Source organism: Oncorhynchus gorbuscha, linkage group LG03 (genome assembly GCF_021184085.1).
Source record: "Oncorhynchus gorbuscha isolate QuinsamMale2020 ecotype Even-year linkage group LG03, OgorEven_v1.0, whole genome shotgun sequence".
NCBI classification, from domain to species: Eukaryota; Metazoa; Chordata; class Actinopteri; order Salmoniformes; family Salmonidae; genus Oncorhynchus; species Oncorhynchus gorbuscha.
The window spans coordinates 51,550,374-51,571,424 of NC_060175.1; the positions used below are offsets into that span (position 1 = coordinate 51,550,374).

Consider the following 21,051-nt stretch of genomic DNA (forward strand, 5'->3'; position numbering starts at 1 on the left):
CGACACATAAACTACTGCAGCATAAATACTAGAGGCTGAGATCCTCTCCTTGTCTTGCTCACATTGAGCGAGAGGTTGTTGTCCTGGCACCACACTGCCAGATCACTGACCTCATCCCTATAAGCTGTCTCATCGTTGTAGGTGATCAGTCCTACCACTGTTGTGTCGTCAGCAAACTTAAGGATCGTGTTGGAGTCACCTTGGCCACTCAATCGTGTGTGAACAGGGAGTACAGGAGGGGCTAAACACAAACCCCTGAGGGGCCCCCGTTTTGAGTGTCAGCGTGGCAGATGTGTTGTTGTCTCCCCTTACCACGTGAGGGCGGCCCATCAGGAAGTCCATTATCCAGTTGCAGAGGGAGGTATTTAGTCCCAGGGTCCTTAGCTTAGTGATGAGCTTTCTGGGCACTATGGTGTTGAATGCTGAGCTGAGACAAACAAATTGTAATTTAATTGATTAACTGGTATTTCTTCATAGGTTTCTAAATGAGGCCTAAACAGTTGGAGTGAAAGATTGGCTCAAGGCCATTCAAGAAGAAGAAAAAAACAAAAAAACTAAAAGTAGGACAGTGATTTTAAAGGTCCAATGCAGTCGTTTTATCTCAATATCAAATAATTTCTGAATAATTAAGTACATTTTCTGTGATTGTTTTCAATTAAATTGGTAAAAGGAAAGTAGCAGAGAACAATTCCTCAAGCTAACATTTTGCTAGGTCTGTCTAGGAGTGGTCTAAGTGGGGAGAGGAAAACTGTCAATGAGCTGTTATTGGCAGAGTTTGAGACTCTCTTTCTTATTAGTCTATTAACTAATTTACCACATTGTGATGTCACCATGGAAGGCCAAAACTCCATCCCATCAAAACAAGCTGAAACTTCAGGTGCTCTTTTCAAACAGCTCTTACACTAAAAAGGCATTGTCATAATTTTCACAATTTCACAGTATTATTCCAATGTCATATTGTGGAAATATAGACACCCAGAGGTCAGTTTGTTAGGTACACCCATCAAGTACCGAGTCAGATCTCACTTTAGCTCCAGAACAGCCTGAATTCTTTGGAGCATGGAAACATTGCTCAATTAATATCAGGAGACTTAACATGTGCCAGAAAAACATTCCCCACAACATTATACCACCACCACCAGCCTGTACTATTGACACCAGGCAGGATGGGGCCATGGACTCATGCTGCTTACACCAAATCCTGATTCTGCCGCAGCATGATGCAACAGGAACTGGGATTCGTCGGACCAAAAAGCCCAGGAAGCCGGCCATTTCTGAGAAACTGGAACCGCCACTCCTGGCACTGACTATCATACCACGGCAAAAGTCGCTTCGGTCACTCGTTTTGCCCGTTCTATACTTCAATTTAACAGTAACTGAATGCCTGTATCCCGGTCAGCCTGCTTTATATAGCAAGCCATGGCCACATGACTCACTGTCCGTATGAGCTAACCATTTTTGTGAACGGGGTGGTGTACCGAATAAACTGTCCACGGAGTGTATACAACACAGGTAAATCACATTTTTTTGACTGCACTGTGCCTTTAAGGAATACAAATTAATTCCAAAGGTTAATTAGCTGTTTCTTTGCAATTTTAAGATAGCCCACTCGCCAATGGTTTTGGTGCTTCAGGCTGGCCTTATCAAAGGCTCTCCAATGGAAAGGTCATTTGTCTGAGAGTGATCTAATTGTTGGCTTTCTTGTCCCAGGAATAATTATTTCTCTAACTAATGTTTAACACCATGCAGGGATACAATTCTGTTATGTATGATCTATTCATGGTAGTGTATTGCAGTTTGTAATACTCCTGACATTTCATCTACTGATTGTGAACCATGTCTAGCAAATATGTCAGGCGCAAGTACAGCAAACTATAGTACCTTATGTAGCATGGAAACCACTACTAACTACTAATTCATCCCTCTTAGGTATGAACATGAGTAAATTAAGCCTCCCTGATGAATATGGTCTTTATTAAGACAACTACAATTGGTTGAATCAAGGGAAACATTTACTGTATGTGTAGTCAGTCTACGTTTCATTAAATATTGCCACGGGTAGTATCGCAGAATTACAGTACATTACACTGAGTGTATCTAAGCAGTCAGGCGGGAATTGTTTAGATACCACACTCTGCAGAAGCAGCAGCAGCAGCATTTGACAGTTAGGTTTCCACGACAGTGGATTTCCGATCGTCTGGAATCACTACTTCTAGTGCATGCTATTTTGTAGGATTCCGCATGAGAAGGCATGATTGTTTTTATTTCATTTCTAACTTATTGTTTTTTTTTATCAACGCACCAGACCTGCTGAGATGCCAATAATGAACCCTCCAGAGTCACACAGGTCACATTAGCCTGTGTCCCCTTCCTAAAGGTCATGGTATGAGAACTGGTTAAACACGATGGTGTTCTCAGTTTGTCTCTATGAGAAATGCTTCCTTTTGATGTATTTTTTGGACTCTCTATTTTCCCATGCATTTCTATGGGCTAATAGCAGGAGGGATAAATTCAATGTTTCAGATAAAATGATGATAAAATGATGATGCTCATAGGCACCCGAGTGATGGAGCAAATGGAGCAGCTGCGTCTCCACCTTCAAAATAGGTTGCAATTTTCAATGATTATCAATGTTTGAGCTAGACTGTATTAAAATAGACATGTCACGTTTCTATATTTTTACTTGGCAAGTCAGTTGAGAACAAATTCTTATTTACAATGACGGCCTACCCCTAACCACAGTGGGCCAATTCTGGGACTCCCAATCATGGCTGGTTGTGATAAAGCCTGGAATTGAACTAAGGTGATGTCCCTACCACTGATATACAGTGCCTTAGACCGCTGCGCCACTCAGGAGCCCAGGAATGGAAGGAATATCATTTTCTTGAATAGAAAGCGACAGGCTGAACAATTGAATAGGTAAACTATTCTACTATGGGGTTGTCTGATTCTGCTGTTGCTTACTTGTGTTGTTGGCTGTGGAAAATTAAATATGGACAACACATGTTTCATTATAGATTAAAACATTAGCATAACCAAAGGTACCAGGTCTCAGCTCCGCCTGGCTCTCATTTGGATCATAGGTGACGGGTCTCGGACCCAGCAGGACCCAGCCCAGCTGAATCCCTGGGTATAAGACCATTAGAGCCTCGTCCAGCGGTCTCATTTACCATGGCTGATAGGCCCTTGGATACCTGGCAGTATTATAAAATGGAGATACGGATGAGAATGAGCTTTCACGGTCAGTCAGGGAACCTTCCAGATAACACTTGCCTCGCAATATCAAGAGCTCATTTGGGCTGAGAAACCTTTGGAAATGTGATAAAGGATTGCAGATAAAGAATAGCAGCAGCAATGAGAAAACCTGTTAGTGGCTTTCCAAAATAACCACTTCTCAGATGTATGATGGTAATCGTTTTTAGGACATATGTAGGAAACGACATATCAGCAGTTTCCATGTTGTTTTAGTTTTCTTTTTAGCCTTCTTGTAATTGGTTGTGAATTTCTCTCCTCAGGTATAATGGGTGAATACGAGCCAAAGATCGAAGTTCAGTTTCCAGAGATTGTCCATGTAGCCAAAGGATCAACAGTGAAAGTGGAGTGTTTTGCATTAGGAAAGTAAGTATGCTTTGGGCTTGATGAAACAGGCACACAAATACATGAAAAGCAGAAGGTTATTAACAAACAGCATGATAGTATTCATGTTTCACTGCATGCCTCCAACCCTGCCCTGATTGAGGCCGGGCTGCAAATTGGAGAATTCTGGTACAGTTGGGGCTGTGTGAGACTCCTCCTGGTTCACTAGCTGAGTGATGTATGCCCTACTTTACTTTTTTCTGTCAAATCCACTGAATCCATATAGGTTAAGTACAGTGGCGATGTTACAATGATTTGTGTTTGTATGAACATGCTCCAAGGTTTCTCTACCTCTCTGCATTACTCTTCCCTCCAGCCCTGTCCCCTCCATAAACTGGAGGAGAATGGACGGAATCCCCTTTTCTAGGAAGGTGGACATGAGGAAAGCCAGTGGCGTCCTGGAAATCCCCTATTTCCAGCAGGAAGACGCGGGCACATACGAGTGTGTGGCAGAGAACTCCAGGGGGAAGAACACTGTAAAAGGAAAACTCTCTTTCTACGGTAGGTGATCCTGAACCACATGAATATTTGAACCAGGGATGGCTTCATGTGTCAGTTTCGCTTAGACTGAGAGGCATCAAACGGAGACCTTACTGGGTTTAAAACAGCGATTGGTAATCAACTGCGGCGCCGCCACTTTGCATGGGGGAGCATCGTTTTAACAGCGCATCCCAAATGATTAAAGCCCTGGTGGCCAATATGCCTTTAATATTTTGATCCAGATTAAAGCAGCGATGATGTGAATAAGGAGACCTTGGATGTGACCTTGTATTGGGCTCCAACAGATGGCATCATGATTGACATCCAACTTAACTGGAGATCAAAGCTCTTATACTGCATACTTAGACCAGGGCCACATATACCCCATGAATTATCTGCAGTGCAGCATCTGGATGAAGTGGATGGGGAGTGTTGGCAGGTCGTCTAGCGGTTAGAGCGTTGTGTCAGTGACTGAAAGGTTGCTGGTTTGAATCCCCGAGTTGACAAGGTGAAAATTACTTTTTGCAAAATGGCAAATGTACTGTAGTAGTTTGCTGAATATGTCTGTCTTATTTGTGGCTAGCCGTACCACTGACATTGATCTCTCCCTTCTGGACTCTTTCTATACTGCATGCCTAAGAACCCATTTACAAGAATAGCTCGCCGGGCTCCATGAATGTTTTCTTACACTTGTTGTTTAATTAATTGCTTATATTCCACAACATGTGAATCCCTCACAGATGCTGGAAAAGACTGAAAACTAACATGGCTGGCTGGACTAATGATATGAAAGTATGTTCGCTATGGTAGCGGCAATGAGATACAGCATAGCTGTATGCATTATAATATGAGGTAATAACAAAACAGCACAGCAGATGATAACAGTCGTACGTCCATACAGATCATCTATTTTAGTATGGGTAAATATTTATGATATATTTGACAAATTACTCATTGTCTGCGCTAAACAATTTGCCATTATTTACAAGGTGTCTTGCTAAAAGCTCCCTGCACCTCTCTGTAATGGAACCCAGCAGCAGCGTCGCTCTGGCTGTGAGCTATGGGGGATGGTTTGTCCGAATTAGCAGCAGGTCTGCCCTCTTCTCTCTCTTCTCTCTCTCTCTCTCTCTCTCTCTCTCTCTCTCTCTCTCTCTCTCTCTCTCTCTCTCTCTCTCTCTCTCTGATAAAACATATCTGTATTCTTATTTTGAAGTCCCTTGGAATTAAGCCTTTGAGAAATTTGTCAGCCGTGTGTGAGAATCAGGGAATCGATAAGTGTATCTCGTGTACATCGCTACAACCTGCAGTCACAAAGCTGCGAAAGCCTCAGCTTTCTGCCTAGAAAAGAGCTGAAGGCATTATTTAACTCTGAGAGTCTGCTGATCACTGCGTCCTTAGTAGTTAGATGTCAATGCTTTAATAGGGTTCTGCACGTCTTGTGTTTTAACAAGGTGAATGGTAATTATCCTTTCATGTCAGTCGAAGCTACGTTCAAATGAATGTCTGTTGTTTTACTCTTGAATGGAGAGAGCATTTTGGGATCAAATGGGGAAAAGTTGCGCATTATTCCATCTGAATGTCATCGAAAAAGTAGCCTAATACAACTAATTAAATACAACTAACTATGCATATAGACTGCCATTGGTTTCTCTATTTGAATCAACAATTTGCCTCTGCAGTGTATTTAATACTTTCCTAAAGTAAGTAGTATCCCAAGATAATGCCATGAATATAAAAACCCTGTGTCAGTTTCACTCTGATTCCCCTATCGCCTATCTCCAATCTCCTCTTTGCTTTAGCTGGTTGATTTGAAATGTTAGGGCTGATTGTGTGAACACTGGGCCTGATGCAGCCGAGGATGGGCTGCCCGCTTTCATTTGGTGGTCTGTGACTGAGAGTCGATACATTCACAGTGGCTGAAGGATGGAGTGACAGAGGGCTAAAAACAACAACAACAAAGGGGTCCTGAGAGGTGGAGAGGGTGGAGCATGACCAGTAGGCTTCTCTCTAAGATTACGCTGGCATGGATGTGATGCTAAATGACTGGTGATAATGGAGTCTCAGAGTACCTCTCTCTGCTATCTCGTCTAGGGGCACTTCTGTCCAAAACACACACTGGCTAACCTCTTAATACCCAGACGCACACACAGACCCCACAAACACACCCGCTCTCTCTTTTTCATTTGTTTCCTATGTCTCTCTCTCTCTCTCTCTCGCTCTCTTTCTCTCTCTCCTCTCACACACACATGCGCCACATCGAATACACACAGGAGTTATGGGGATAGAAATGCAGTAGCAATTGCAAATGTAACTGTTTTATCTCGAATTTCTTGGAAGCAAGCTGAGCTAAGGCAGGAACCCAATTAGAGTTGTATTTGTATGTACCATTACAGAGAAGTCACCTCAAAGGTCAGTCGGGGAGTATGGCATTAGTCAGATGCTGCGTAATGGAAATGTATAGTGTGCCATTACTCTTGTCGTGACAATGACCTGGTGTGATAGAGGATGATGGCGGATTGACCTACACATCATCCACAACACGGAGAGTTACGAGGACAGTAAATCTGCGGGTTTATGTTCCTTATTTCCCCCCTTGCTAATTTGTTAACCAGTCATGAGTTACTTGGAAGCTACTGTAGGAATCAATAAAGTTCCTGTATAATTCCACCATCATTTACTTGAATGGTTTTTGGTAGAGGTATTTTATGGCAATGTGCTACCCACCCATGTATACACTAATACATCTGGATTGTTTTGTTCACTGTCTCAGCAGCACACAGAACCTAAAACTAGGATAGTCATATACCATTTATGCCATTTACTGTATTTTTGGGTTCTGTATTTTTGGGTTCTAAGTCAATTTGCAACGATACATAACTCATTATAATTTCAGCGCAGGATCAACTGTCTGAGATTTCAAAATACTCCACATTGTTCTTGAAGTTAGAGGAGTACAGGCTTACCTGCGAGAAATGGGATCTGTATGAGAATGTTCTAATTCACAGCCATGTTGTTTTGACCATGCAGCCCCTCCACATCTGATAGAGAAACCCCAGGATGTGCAGAAGCCCATTGACGACTCTCTGGTGTGGGAATGCAAGGCCACTGGAAAGCCCAAGCCCTCCTATAGGTGGATGAAGAACGGAGAGAACCTGGAGTCACTGGAGGTTAGATCTACATAGGGTTGCAAAGCGACTGGTCATTTACCAAAGTTACTGTAATCTTTGGTAAATTTGGTAATTAAAATGCATGGCAATTTATGGTAGCTTATACATGAATGCTTTTTTAATTATTTATTTATTTATATCGTATTCATTTGTTATATCTGTGTCCATATTGTCCATGCGTTTCTACTAGGTAGACCATATGGTTCAAGAGAAAATAGCCTAATTAAAAAAAGCATCCAATCTAATTAGTTTCAAATCAATCTGCAGCTCGTACAACTATTGTATTACTTCACAACTGCTTCCAGTTCGGCGCCAAAATATTTACAACAAAGACATATTGACAAAGTAAAAAGAAGTGTGTAAAAAAATATAAAGGATATTTCCTTGGTTGAAACCCTCATATTAAACAGCGATGGTATTCACTAAGTTGATGGTTAATATTTATGAGAATGTTTTACAGCTTCTGTCATTCAAATGTTTATTTTAAAATGATCTTATTAGATTTAGTTCTATTTTGCATGTGATAAGGCCACACAGACAGCCAGAAATAATAACAGACACCTGTAATAATCTGAAGCACCCAAAAAGACCACTAGATGTCATCTGATAGAATGCCATATATTCCTTGAAAGTTACCAAAATTCTGGTAGTTTACTGGTACACTTTGAAAGTTTCCAGTGCCCTACTGTAGTTCTGCGTTTAGCTCACAGTGGAGTGAATTGGAGTTGATTCAGGGTGATACTACAGATAAATGCATTGTGCCTAACAGACATGATTCTCATTTCACTGGCATACCCAATGCAGATAGTTTTATGAACTTCAATTACTGTAATAAACATTGTACTGACAAAGCAGTGTATTTCCTGCTTGGCTTGTTCAGCCTCTCTTTCCCAGTATATGAGTCCCTGGTGCACTTGGTAGTAAAAAGAATGAAATCTAAACACAATTTGGCTAGATATCACCTTTATTCCCCAGAGCATGGCTTTAAACTGTTCAGTTCCCCAGAACACCACTTACCTTACAGGATTTACAATATTCTGAAAGTGTCTACTAAGCTGGTTTGTTAAAGGTAGACGCAGTGAAATGACGTTGCCACGAGCAGGGCCGGAGATATTGAGGTGAGCGAGATGCAACACTTCGCTCTCACAAAGTCACACACGGTATCTGCGCATGTGCACGGGTTCGCTTCACGCTGTTACAGCGTGGTAGCCAGGGCACCAAAACAGCAGAGAAGTTGAGCCTCGCGCTTCAACGCTCTTAGTTGTTACGGAAGTTGACCCACTATGCTGTTTACCTTCTGCATCTACGTTACATCCCTGAGTCCACCTTTAAGAGACCAAACTCCAAACAAGCAAACAATTGTATGCTTGTCTGGGCGCCATAATATAAGACCCACCGTAATCTTCTGGTAAATCTCTCTTCCCAGAGTGCAGTCATTAATCCTGTACCACCAATGGAGAAAAAGGAGGTTAGCCTTTTACAACCACACTGACATCATTTGAAACACATCCTAGATTTGTTTTAGCCAGCCCCTTATAAACACGTTGACCACAATGCATCCTGGGACCTCCTGTACCATGTCCCCGTGCCTCCCTCAAATGACCCATCACGAGCACAGTAATGAGAGCTGAACACTACCTAGACACTGTACAGTGTAGACCGCAAATGCAAAGTTATTCATTCGGCTCATATTTTTGGAGATAAAGGTATGGCTTTGTGGAAATATTATGCAGTACCCCCTGAATGGGAGCGTGCCATGTCCCCTGTGCTACAGTATGTGGCCAGGTTATTTTCTGGAGATTGATGGTGGGCACTCGGGCACAGCTTGGACGTAATAAATAAGCAGACTTGATGTTAATTTTCTTAATTACACAAAATGTTCACAAACAAAACAGACGGTATTGATCAATCCTTCAATGTTATATATGTAGTAGAAATGAGAGGTGCAGGCTCATGTTATTGTTACCAGTGGCAGTGCTCCAAACAGCAGCAGCAGGCTCTCTCTCTTTCCTTCCCCCATAAAGGCAGATTAGGGTTGCCTTCAGCTGTGCATAATTAACAATCTGTCTAGTCATTGCATCACATTTGATTAAAAACCTTTGCAAGGTCTGCTGGAATGGTATGATTTGTTCTCTCAGTTGGTTAAGGAAAGAACTAGAGTAGGTAAGAGGTACCCCCCCCCCACACCCCCCACCCCTTCCTGTTTGTCTCTATGGAAGAGGGATACGTTTACTGAGTTGTTTTTATCACTTCTTGCAAGCAGTATTTTCATACCATCCCACTCGGTACAGATGTCAGTTCAACGTTGATTCCTCGTTTGTTCCACGTCGTTTCTTTGAAACGACGTGGAAACAACAACGTTGATTCAGCCGGTTCATTTTACGCGGATAGTTTGACTGCACATATTTGGGGAACCATGTGTATCTGATGCCTCTGAGTGTACAATATCTGTGGTAAAAAAGGTTAGACACATTGATGGTGTTAATTCCCATGGAGTAGGATTTCCTTAATATGGACATAATAAATGGGTGGATTAGCAATACACTTCGATAAATAGATGACTCAAGCAGAGTTATTCCATTGTTTGAAATTTCACCATCAAATAGTGCAGCTTCATCAATCTAATAACTAAAGGTCACTGATGGAAGGAGAGCAGGAACGGGGAAGATGCACCATTTGTAGTGATTCATTACAGTAAATCAATGGGGACCTTTTCTGCTTCTCTTGCTCATTTGGACATTTGAGCTGACTGCAATGGCTTATGGCTTAATTTAAAAAATATATAAACTTCCGGTAACACTTTCTTTGGATAATCCCAAATAGATTGTTTGTAGATGTTCAGTAGATGTTCTATAACTGTCAACAACATTCCAACTAACTACAGTATCTACTAACCCTTGACCTAGCCCTAACCCTAACCTTAAGCCTTATCCTAACCCTTAACTTTACCCTAACTCTTGCCCTTATTCTAAATCTAAACCTAAACTTAACCTGAACCTTAGCAAGCAGTTGCTTATCAGCAGATCATTTGATATGACCATCTGTAGATCATCTATATGGGACTATCCAAATAAAGTGTAACCTAACTTCCCAAGTGTGGTCAGTAGTTAAAGTGCATGGGTACACAGTAGGGTATGAATAGTTCTGATACTGTCAGTAATGCAAATGTATTTCTCATACCAGCCGAAATGGACAACAATTAAACAGCAAATTCAATGCATCTCAAAAACCGCCATGACAGACGTTTGTTTGTGACATCAATCACGTCATCCAAAGGGCTGTTGCAGTGACCGTATTACCAGTCATGAGTCATGACCGCAGTCAAATTAGACTTGACCGTTTGGTTATGGTAATTTCCTCTTATGCATGCGTTAATAGTACCCAACTTGCTAACGACCATCAGGTCCTAATGGTCTGGATCTTACCACTCTATTGTCCATCTCACCACTCTGGTGTCAATGCAAATACAATAGAATATCACATCAAAACGGATCATCAAAACAGTATCATCCTTTTTAAACTCAACTCACACATTCACTCCAGTTATTTTGAATTTGTATTTGATTTTGAATAGCCTAGTAATAATTAATTGGCTGACACGTTACCTTTAGCGACAGAATATTTCACCACTGTGCGTTTCCATCTCCTCCCCTCTCTCCTTCATTCAATTCTCGAGCGAACAGAAAGAGTGGCTGTCAACAGTTTAATGAAATGTGTTTTGTCGTGAAAAGATGTTGATATCGATGTTCCCGAACAGATTTAACTTGGTTTGGCTGCAGGAACAGGGTTGGATAACCCCACGGCATACAGAGTTTGGATGGAATATCACCTGTTGCACAGAGAGAGGCTGCACGCTCCTCAAACAGTGGTTGATGCATGGAGTAGCCTACACGGCATGATAAAAAAACAAAACAGGCGGTAAAGCGGCCCCCATTCGCTATTCGAGTCCATACAGATGACTTGTATTTTCCCCTGCCCCTGTTCCTGCCCATTTGACAATGGGCCATTGTAAATCAAAACAGATTTGACATATTGGTAAAGACGAGATTAAATTGAGAATAGTCTGATGGGTGAACGTATACAGTAAAAATGATCACTTGATGAGAGAACAGCTTGTGCAGCCTGAGGCAAGGAACAGAGCACAAGTTTTTTTTTTTTGTGTGACTTTCTCAAATTATCAATAGTCGCATCACGCAGCACACGTTTTGATTTCTAAGACATTCTAAGGTTTGTATCATTCACAACTAAAGTTGCCAAATAACTCTAAATCTAGCATATAGGGCCTGTTTCAAATTATCACTTTTACTCTCAACATCAAATGAGCACTAGCTCAGGAATGGTAAAAATATCCTTTCTATTTTATTCAGATAAGTTCAATTACAGTGCCTTCAGAAAATATTTGTGCTGCTTGACTTATTCCACATTTGTTGTTACAGCCTGAATTCAAAATTCATTTAATTGTTGTTTTTTTCTCATCCATCTACACACAATACCCCATAATGACAATGTGAAAACATTTATTGAAAATGAAATACAGGAATATCTCTCATTTACATAAGTATTCACACCCCTGAGTCAATACTTTGTAGAAGCTCCTTTGGCAATGATTACAGTGGTGAGTCTTTCTCAGTAAGTCTCTAAGAGGTTTCCACACTTATATTGTGCAACATTTGCCCATTATTCTTTTCAGAATTCTTCAAGCTCTGTCAAATTGATTGTTGGTCATTGCTAGAAGCCATTTTTCAGGTCTTGCCATAGATTTTCAAGCAGATTGAAGTCACAACTGTAACTCGGCCACTCAGCAACATTCACTGTCATCTTTGTATCTGATTCGAATCCAAGATGGCGTAGCAGTCAGACTGTTGTCTTGTCCCGTTCCGTCCCATGTATACATATTTTTTCTTCGTATATTTTTCGTATACATTTTTTGATTATTTTTTAATCTCAATTCCCATCTACGGACTGAACATACTCTCCTGCAATCCGCCTCAAACAATGTGCTATTTTTACTGGAACCCACATCGGAAGCTAGCCAGCTAACTAGCTACTAGCTAGTAGTCAGCTATCCGCTGCTTGTATTCATCACCGTTAACTCGGACATCAGCCAGTCTCAGCCCGGTCAATTCCTGCCAGTTTGCACAGCGCGATATCAACCCAGAGCATATCGGACTGCTTTTTCTCTACCACATCTCCACATCTCCGGATTCATACCGCAAGCTCTGAACCTTTACACCGGATCTTCGCAGCTAGCTAGCTGCTATCCGTGTGGCTACTCCTGGCTAACGTCTCTGTCCCGAATCAAGCACCAGTTAGCCTGGAGCTAGCCTCGAGCTAGGCCATCTCCCGGCTAGCTGAAGAGGTCTATCAGGCTATTTCTCGGGCTATACCGTTTTTGCCAATTGCTTTGGACCCTTTTGCTGCCGGAATGGAGCCCCACCGATCCATCACGACTGGTCCGCCAACGTAAAGCGATGTCCCCCAAAGGCCCTTCTGCTAGCCCGCTAGCTTTACATTTTTTACATTTAAGTCAATTTAGCAGACGCTCTTATCCAGAGCGACTTACAAATTGGTGCATTCATCTTATGATATGATAGCTGTATGAATCGCCGTGTCTCCAGCTCGCCTAGCTACTCACTGGACCCTATGATCACTCGGCTACGCATGCCTCACCCTAATGTTAATATGCCTTGTCCATTGCTGTTTTGGTTAGTGATTATTATCTTATTTCACTGTAGAGCCTCTACTCCTGCTCAATATGCCTTAGCTAGCCCTTTTGTTCGACCCCCCAGACAACCAGTGACCTCACCTGGCTTAAATTGCACTTCTAGAGACAACCTCTCTCATCATCACTCAATGTCTAGGTTTACCTCCGCTGTATTCCCATCCCCAACCATCCCCTTGTCTGTACATTATGCCTTGAATCTATTCTTCCGTGCCCATAAATATGCTCATTTTACTCTCTGTTCCGAATGCACTAGACTAGTTCTTATAGCCTTTAGCCGTACCCTTATTCTACTCCTCCTCTGTTCCTCTGGTTATGTAGAGGTTAACCCAGGCCCTGTAGTCCCCAGCACCACTCCCATTCCCCAGGCTCTCATTTGTTGACTTCTGTAACCGTAAAGCCTTGGTTACATGCATGTTGACATTAGAAGACTCCTCAATAAGTTTGTTTTATTCACGGCTTTAGCACACTCCACCAACCCGGATGTCCTACCCGTGTCTGAATCCTGGCTTAGGAAGGTCACCAAAAATCCTGAAATTTCCATCCCTGGGGGTTTATTGTCCTAACATTTTCCGACAAGATAGACACCGTGCTTCTACACCTGCATTACATTGCTGTTTGGGGTTTTAGGTTGGGTTTCTGTGCACACTTTGTGACATCAGCTGATGTAAGAAGGGCTTTATAAATACATTTGATTGATTGAACCTCCAAAGGGGGCGGAGTTGCAATTTACTTCAGAGATAGACCTGGATAGTATGACAGGCTGTGCCCAAACAATTCGAGCTTCTACTTTTAAAAATCCACCTTTCCACCGTTGCCGCTTGTTATATACCCCCTTCAGCCCCCAGCTCAGCCCCCAGCTGTGCCCTGGACACTATATGTGAATTGATTGCACCCCATCTATCTTCAGAGTTTGTACTGTTAGGTCGACCTAAACTGGGACATGCTTAACACCCCGGCCGTCCTACAATCTAAGCTAGATGTCCTCAATTTCACACAAATTATCATAGAACCAACCAGGTACAACCCTAAATCCGTAACCATGGGCACCCTCTTAGATACCATCCTGACCAACTTGCCCTCTAAATACATTTACATTACAATTTACCCCTACTCACAAGGCAGGCAATACGCTCGACCTCATCTTTACTAGATGCTGTTCTTCCACTAACCTCATTGCAACTCCCCTCCAAGTCTCCGACCACTACCTTGTATCCTTTTCCCTCTCGCTCTCATCCAACACTTCCCACACTGCCCCTACTCGGATGGTATCGCGCCGTCCCAACCTTCGCTCCCTCTCCCCCGCTACTCTCTCCTCTTCCATCCTATCATCTCTTCCCTCTGCTCAAACCTTCTCCAACCTATCTCCTGATTCTGCCTCCTCAACCCTCCTCTCCTCCCTTTCTGCATCCTTTGACTCTCTATGTCCCCTATCTTCCAGGCCGGCTCGGTCCTCCCCTCCCGCTCCGTGGCTTGACGACTCAATCGGAGCTCACAGAACAGGGCCGAGCGGAAATGGAGGAAAACTCGCCTCCCTGCGGACCTGGCATCCTTTCACTCCCTCCTCTCTACATTTTCCTCCTCTGTCTCTGCTGCTAAAGCCACTTTCTACCACTCTAAATTCCAAGCATCTGCCTCTAACCCTAGGAAGCTCTTTGCCACATTCTCCTCCCTCCTGAATCCTCCTCCCCCTCCCCCCCCCTCCTCCCTCTCTGCAGATGACTTCGTCAACCATTTTGAAAAGAAGATCGACGACATCCGATCCTCGTTTGCTAAGTCAAACAACACCGCTGGTTCTGCTCACACTGCCCTACCCTGTGCTCTGACCTCTTTCTCCCCTCTCTCTCCAGATGAAATCTCGCGTCTTGTGACGGCCGGCCGCCCAACAACCTGCCCGCTCGACCCTATCCCCTCCTCTCTTCTCCAGACCATTTCCGGAGACCTTCTCCCTTACCTCACCTCGCTCATCAACTTATCCCTGACCGCTGGCTACGTCCCTTCCGTCTTCAAGAGAGCGAGAGTTGCACCCCTTCTGAAAAAACCTACACTCGATCCCTCCGATGTCAACAACTACAGACCAGTATCCCTTCTTTCTTTTCTCTCCAAAACTCTTGAACGTGCCGTCCTTGGTCAGCTCTCCCGCTATCTCTCTCAGAATGACCTTCTTGATCCAAATCAGTCAGGTTTCAAGACTAGTCATTCAACTGAGACTGCTCTTCTCTGTATCACGGAGGCGCTCCACACCGCTAAAGCTAACTCTCTCTCCTCTGCTCTCATCCTTCTAGACCTATCGGCTGCCTTCGATACTGTGAACCATCAGATCCTCCTCTCCACCCTCTCCGAGTTGGGCATCTCCGGCGCGGCCCACGCTTGGATTGCGTCCTACCTGACAGGTCGCTCCTACCAGGTGGCGTGGCGAGAATCTGTCTCCTCACCACGCGCTCTCACCACTGGTGTCCCCAGGGCTCTGTTCTAGGCCCTCTCCTATTCTCGCTATACACCAAGTCACTTGGCTCTGTCATAACCTCACATGGTCTCTCCTATCATTGCTATGCAGACGACACACAATTAATCTTCTCCTTTCCCCCTTCTGATGACCAGGTGGCGAATCGCATCTCTGCATGTCTGGCAGACATATCAGTGTGGATGACGGATCACCACCTCAAGCTGAACTTCGGCAAGACGGAGCTGCTCTTCCTCCCGGGAAGGACTGCCCGCTCCATGATCTCGCCATCACGGTTGACAACTCCATTGTGTCCTCCTCCCAGAGCGCTAAGAACCTTGGCGTGATCCTGGACAACAAACTGTCGTTCTCAACTAACATCAAGGCGGTGGCCCGTTCCTGTAGGTTCATGCTCTACAACATCCGCAGAGTACGACCCTGCCTCACACAGGAAGCGGCGCAGGTCCTAATCCAGGCACTTGTCATCTCCCGTCTGGATTACTGCAACTCGCTGTTGGCTGGGCTCCCTGCCTGTGCCATTAAACCCCTACAACTCATCCAGAACGCCGCAGCCCGTCTAGTGTTCAACCTTCCCAAGTTCTCTCACGTCACCCCGCTCCTCCGCTCTCTCCACTGGCTTCCAGTTGAAGCTCGCATCCGCTACAAGACCATGGTGCTTGCCTACGGAGCTGTGAGGGGAACGGCACCTCAGTACCTCCAGGCTCTGATCAGGCCCTACACCCAAATAAGGGCACTGCGTTCATCCACCTCTGGCCTGCTCGCCTCCCTACCACTGAGGAAGTACAGTTCCCGCTCAGCTCAGTCAAAACTGTTCGCTTTTCTGGCTCCCCAATGGTGGAACAAACTCCCTCACGACGCCAGGACAGCGGAGTCAATCACCACCTTCCGGAGACACTTGAAACCCCACCTCTTTAAGGAATACCTAGGATAGGATAAAGTAATCCTTCTCACCCCCCCCCCCCTTAAAATATTTAGATGCACTATTGTAAAGTGGTTGTTCCACTGGATGTCATAAGGTGAATGCACCAATTTGTAAGTCGCTCTGGATAAGAGCGTCTGCTAAATGACTTAAATGTAAATGTAAATGAATAGCCCCCGCGATATGTAATTTTCAGGAAGTCAGGAATCAATATACTCAGTCAGTTAGGAAAGCTAAGGCTAGCTTTTTCAAACAGAAATGTGCATCCTATAGCACTAATTCAAACAAATTTGGGACACTGTAAAGTCCATGGAGAATAAGATCACCTCCTCCTAGCTGCCCACTGCACTGAGGATAGGAAACATTGTCCCCAACGATAAATCTATGATAATCGATCATTTCAATAAGCATTTTTCTATGCTTTCCATCCACCCCTACCCAGGCCACCCCCTGCAGAAACTTGCTCAACCCCCCCCCCCCCACCCACCCCCTCCCCCATTTCTCCTTCACCAAAATCCGGACAGCTGAAGTTCTGAAAGAACAAAGTCTGGATCCCTACAAATCAGCTGGGCTAGACAATCGAGACCCTCTCTTTCCAAAATTATCTGCCGAAATTATTGCAACCCCTATTACTAGACTATTCAACCTCTTTCGTATCCTCTGAGATCCCCAAAGATCGGAAAGCTGCCGTGGTCATCCCCCTCTTCAAAGGGGGAGACACTCTAGACCCAAACTGTTATAGACCTCTATCCATCCTGCCCTACCTTTCTAAAATCTTCGAAAAACCAAGTTAACAAACAGATCACCGTCCATTTTGAATCCCACCGTTTCTTCTCCACTATGCAATCTGGTTTCCGAGCTTGCGATATCTGGTTTTCGAGCCTAAACGATATCATATCCGCCATCGATAAAAGACATTACTGTGCAGCCGTCTTCATCGACCTGGCCAAAGCTTCCGAGTCTGTCAATCACCACATTCTTATCGGCAGACTCAATAGCCTTGGCTTCTCAAATGACTGCCTCTCCTGGTTCACCAACTACTTCTCAGATAGAGTTCAGTGTATTAAATCGGAGGGCCTGTTTTCTGGACCTCTGGCAGTCTCTATGGGGGTGCCACAGGGTTCAATTCTTGGGCCCACTCTTTTCTCTGTTTGTATTGTGTATTAACTACCATGTTGTTGATCCATTCTCAGTGTTCTCCTATCACAGCCATTCAACTCTGTAACCATTTTAACCAGAAGGGGACTAGGGTTCCAATTTTGGAACACCCCCCCACGTTCAGCTGGAAGGTGGCGCATGGAACGCAAAAATATTCCTAAAAATATTTAACCTCCACACATTAACAAGTCCAATGGCTCAAATGAAAGATAAACACCTTGTTTATCTACCCAGCAAGTCAGATTTCTAAAATGTTTTACGGCGAAAACATAGCACATATTTATGTCAAACCACCACCTAAGACACGGCTAATTTGCATAGCCAAGTTGAAAAAAATATGCAATCAACAAACGCAGGATTAAAAGAAAAATAATGCACTAACCTTTTGAAATCTTCATCAGATGACAGTAATATAACATGTTACACAGGACATTTATGTTTTGTTCAATAATATGCTATATATATATCCATAAATCTCTGTTTACAATGATGCATCGTTCAAAAAAATGCTACTCAAATGTCCTGAGAAATGACGATAGCTCCGGCAGATAACGTCAGCTAACAAGGAATACACATCATAAACTTTGACTAAATATGCATGTTCTACATATATATAGTTAGATACACTTCTTCTGAATGCAATCGCTGTGTTACATTTATTTTTAACGTTACAGGTTTCGTTCACTAGGCTATACTATGAGTCGGCGCTCAAAAAGAAGCATTATGGCTCCTCTATCTTGGAGTCCACATAAACCCAAATTTACCACATAAATATTCCCTTACCTTTGCCGTTCTTCCATCAGAAGACCTGGAAGGAATTATACTTACCAAAAACAGCGTTTAGTTTTGCAGTCTGTGTCTTTCGGTTCTCAAACACGACACATTTCGGTTGAAATGTAGCCAAAAGTCAAGTGGATGCGCACCAAAACGTCGAACTTACATATTATATGTCGATTAAACTTGTCAAACTAACTTCATAATCAAGCTTTAACATGTTATAAAGGTGTACAGCAATCGTGAGGACGAACAGAAACGCATGCATTGTATAATCGATCTTGGAAAAAAGACAGGACCTGAGCAGAGCGCGCATAAAAGTGACCTGTTTTTTTCGCGTGACCGAAAGGTTTCGGCCCGCCAAAACTCTCGTGAGCGCGCGATTCTCACAATGAGAAGCCCCATTGAAAACTGAGATCGCGCTGAAGACAGAGAGACTGTTCCCAGACCTGTAACTGCTTGGGAAGGGTGGGGGCAATGACGTCAAAGTTGGGCCAACTTTTATGATGACAAGAGAGAGTTTGGGAGAATGACTGCCCTGAGAGTTCTGCTTTACATACAGACATAATTTAAACGGTTTTAGAAGCTTTAGAGTGTTTTCTATTCAATAATATTTTTTATTTGCATATATTAGCAACTTTTAACAAAAAAAATTATGTTTACTATGGGCACGCAATTACTCCAGCGGGGGCAGTAGACAGCCCTATCCCTATTTTAAAGTCACCATTGGTATCATGGTGAAATCCCTAAGCTGTTTCCTTCCTCTCAGGCAACTGAGTTAGGAAGGGTGCTTGTATCTTTGTAGTGACTGGGTGTATTCATACACCATTCAAAGTGTAATTAATAACTTCCCCAAACTCAAAGGGATATTCAATGTCTGCTTTTTACATTTTTTACCCATCTACCAATAGGTTCCCTTCTTTGCAAGGCGAGTCAGTCATTCAAAAATCATGTTAAACACTATTATTGCACACAGAGTGAGTCCATGCAACTTATTACGTGACTTGTTAAGCACATTTGCTAAGCACTCTCCTGAACAGTTTGAATCATAGCCACGGGATGTACAGTGGCCTGCGGAAGTATTCACCCCCCGTCGCATTTTTCCTATTTTGTTCCCTTACAAGCTGGAATTAAAATTGATTTTTTGGGGGGATTTGTATCATTTGATTTACACAACATGCCTACCTCTTTGAAGATGCAAAATATTTTTTATTTTGAAACAAATAACAAATACGACAAAAAAAACTGAAACCTTGAGCGTGCATAACTATTCTCCCCCCCCCGAAAAAAAATCTATATTTTGTAGAGCCAACTTTTGCTGCAATTACAAATGCAAGTCTCTTGGGGTATGTCTCTATAAGCTTGGCACTTCTAGCCACTGGGATTTTTGCCCATTCTTCAAGGCAAAACTCCTCCAGCTCCTTCAGGTTGGATGGGTTCCACTGGTGTACAGCAATCTTTAAGTCATACCACAGTTTCTCAATTGGACTGAGATCTGGGCTTTGACTAGGCCATTCCAAGACATTTAAATGTTTCCCCTTAAAACACTTGAGTGTTGTTTTAGCAGTATGCTTAGGGTCATTTGGAAAGTGAACCTCCGTCTCAGTCTCAAATCTCTGGAAGACTGAAAAAGGTTTCCCTCAAGAATTTCACTGTTAGCGTCATCCATCATTCCTTCAATTCTGCACAAGTGTCCCAGCCCCTGCCAATGAAAAACAAAAATCAAAAGAAATCAGCCGAGACCTCAGAAAAAAATTTATAGACCTCCACAAGTCTGGTTCATCATTGAGAGCAATTTCCAAATGCCTGAAAGTACCAAGTTCATTTGTACAAACAATAGAACGCAAGTATAAAAACTATGGGACCACGCAGCCATCATACCGCTCAGGAAGGAGATGCGTTCTGTCTCCTAGAAAATAATGTACGTTTGTGCGAAAAGTGCAAATCAATCCCAGAACTACAGCAAAGGACCCTGTGAAGATGCTGGAGGAAACAGATACAAAAGTATCGATATCCACAGTAAAACGAGTCCTATATTGACATAACCTGAAAGCCCGCTCACCAAGGAAGAAGCCACTGCTCCAAAACCGCCATTAAAAAAACACTCTACGGTTTGTAACTGCAGATGGGGACAAAGATTGTACTTTTTGGAGATATGTCCTCTGGTTTGATGAAACAATATTGACCATCGTTATGTTTGGAGGAAAAAGCGGGATGCTTGCAAGCCGAAGAACACCATCCCAACCGTTAAGCACAGGGGTGGCGGCATCATGTTATGGGGGTGCTTTGCTGCAAGAGGGACTGGTGTACTTCACAAAATAGATTATGTAGATATTTTGAAGTAAAATCTCAAGACATCAGTCAGGAAGTTAAAGCTTGGTGGCAAATGGTTCTTCCAAATGGTCAATGTCCTCAAGCACACTTACAAAGTTGTGGCAAAATGGCTTAAGGACAACAACCTTTTTTTTTATTCTTGACACTCTTCCGTAAAGCCCAGCTCTGGAGTGTATGGCTAAAAGTGGTCCTAAGGACAGATGCTCCAAAGTCCGCTGTGGAGCTTTGCAGCTCCTTCAGGGTTATCTTTGGTCTCTTTGTTGCCTCCCTGATTAATGCGCTCCTTGTCTGGTCTGTGGTGGGCGTCCCTCTCTTGGCAGGTTTGTTGTGGTGCCTTGTTCTTTCATTTTTTAAATAATGGATTTAATGGTCCTCAGTGGGATGTTCAAAGTTTTGG

General features: G+C 43.3%; 1 protein-coding gene and 1 long non-coding RNA gene across 5 annotated transcripts in view; one reads left to right on the forward strand and one right to left on the reverse strand.

Moving 5' to 3' along the window:
* Positions 1-21,051, forward strand: part of LOC124031511 (contactin-4-like) — a 187,779-nt gene that overhangs the window by 105,426 nt on the left and 61,302 nt on the right. For all 4 annotated transcript variants that reach the window (XM_046342832.1, XM_046342830.1, XM_046342833.1 and 1 more), the window contains exons 7-9: positions 3,516-3,618; positions 3,953-4,137; positions 7,144-7,283. In XM_046342832.1, the coding sequence (XP_046198788.1) occupies positions 3,516-3,618; positions 3,953-4,137; positions 7,144-7,283 (428 nt within the window). The remainder of the gene's footprint in view (positions 1-3,515; positions 3,619-3,952; positions 4,138-7,143; positions 7,284-21,051) is intronic.
* On the reverse strand, positions 366-8,382 carry LOC124031513. The gene is made up of 3 exons (XR_006838135.1): positions 8,301-8,382; positions 7,080-7,240; positions 366-427 (listed from the first exon to the last, which is right to left on the reverse strand). It is a non-coding gene; the product is annotated as an uncharacterized LOC124031513 (long non-coding RNA).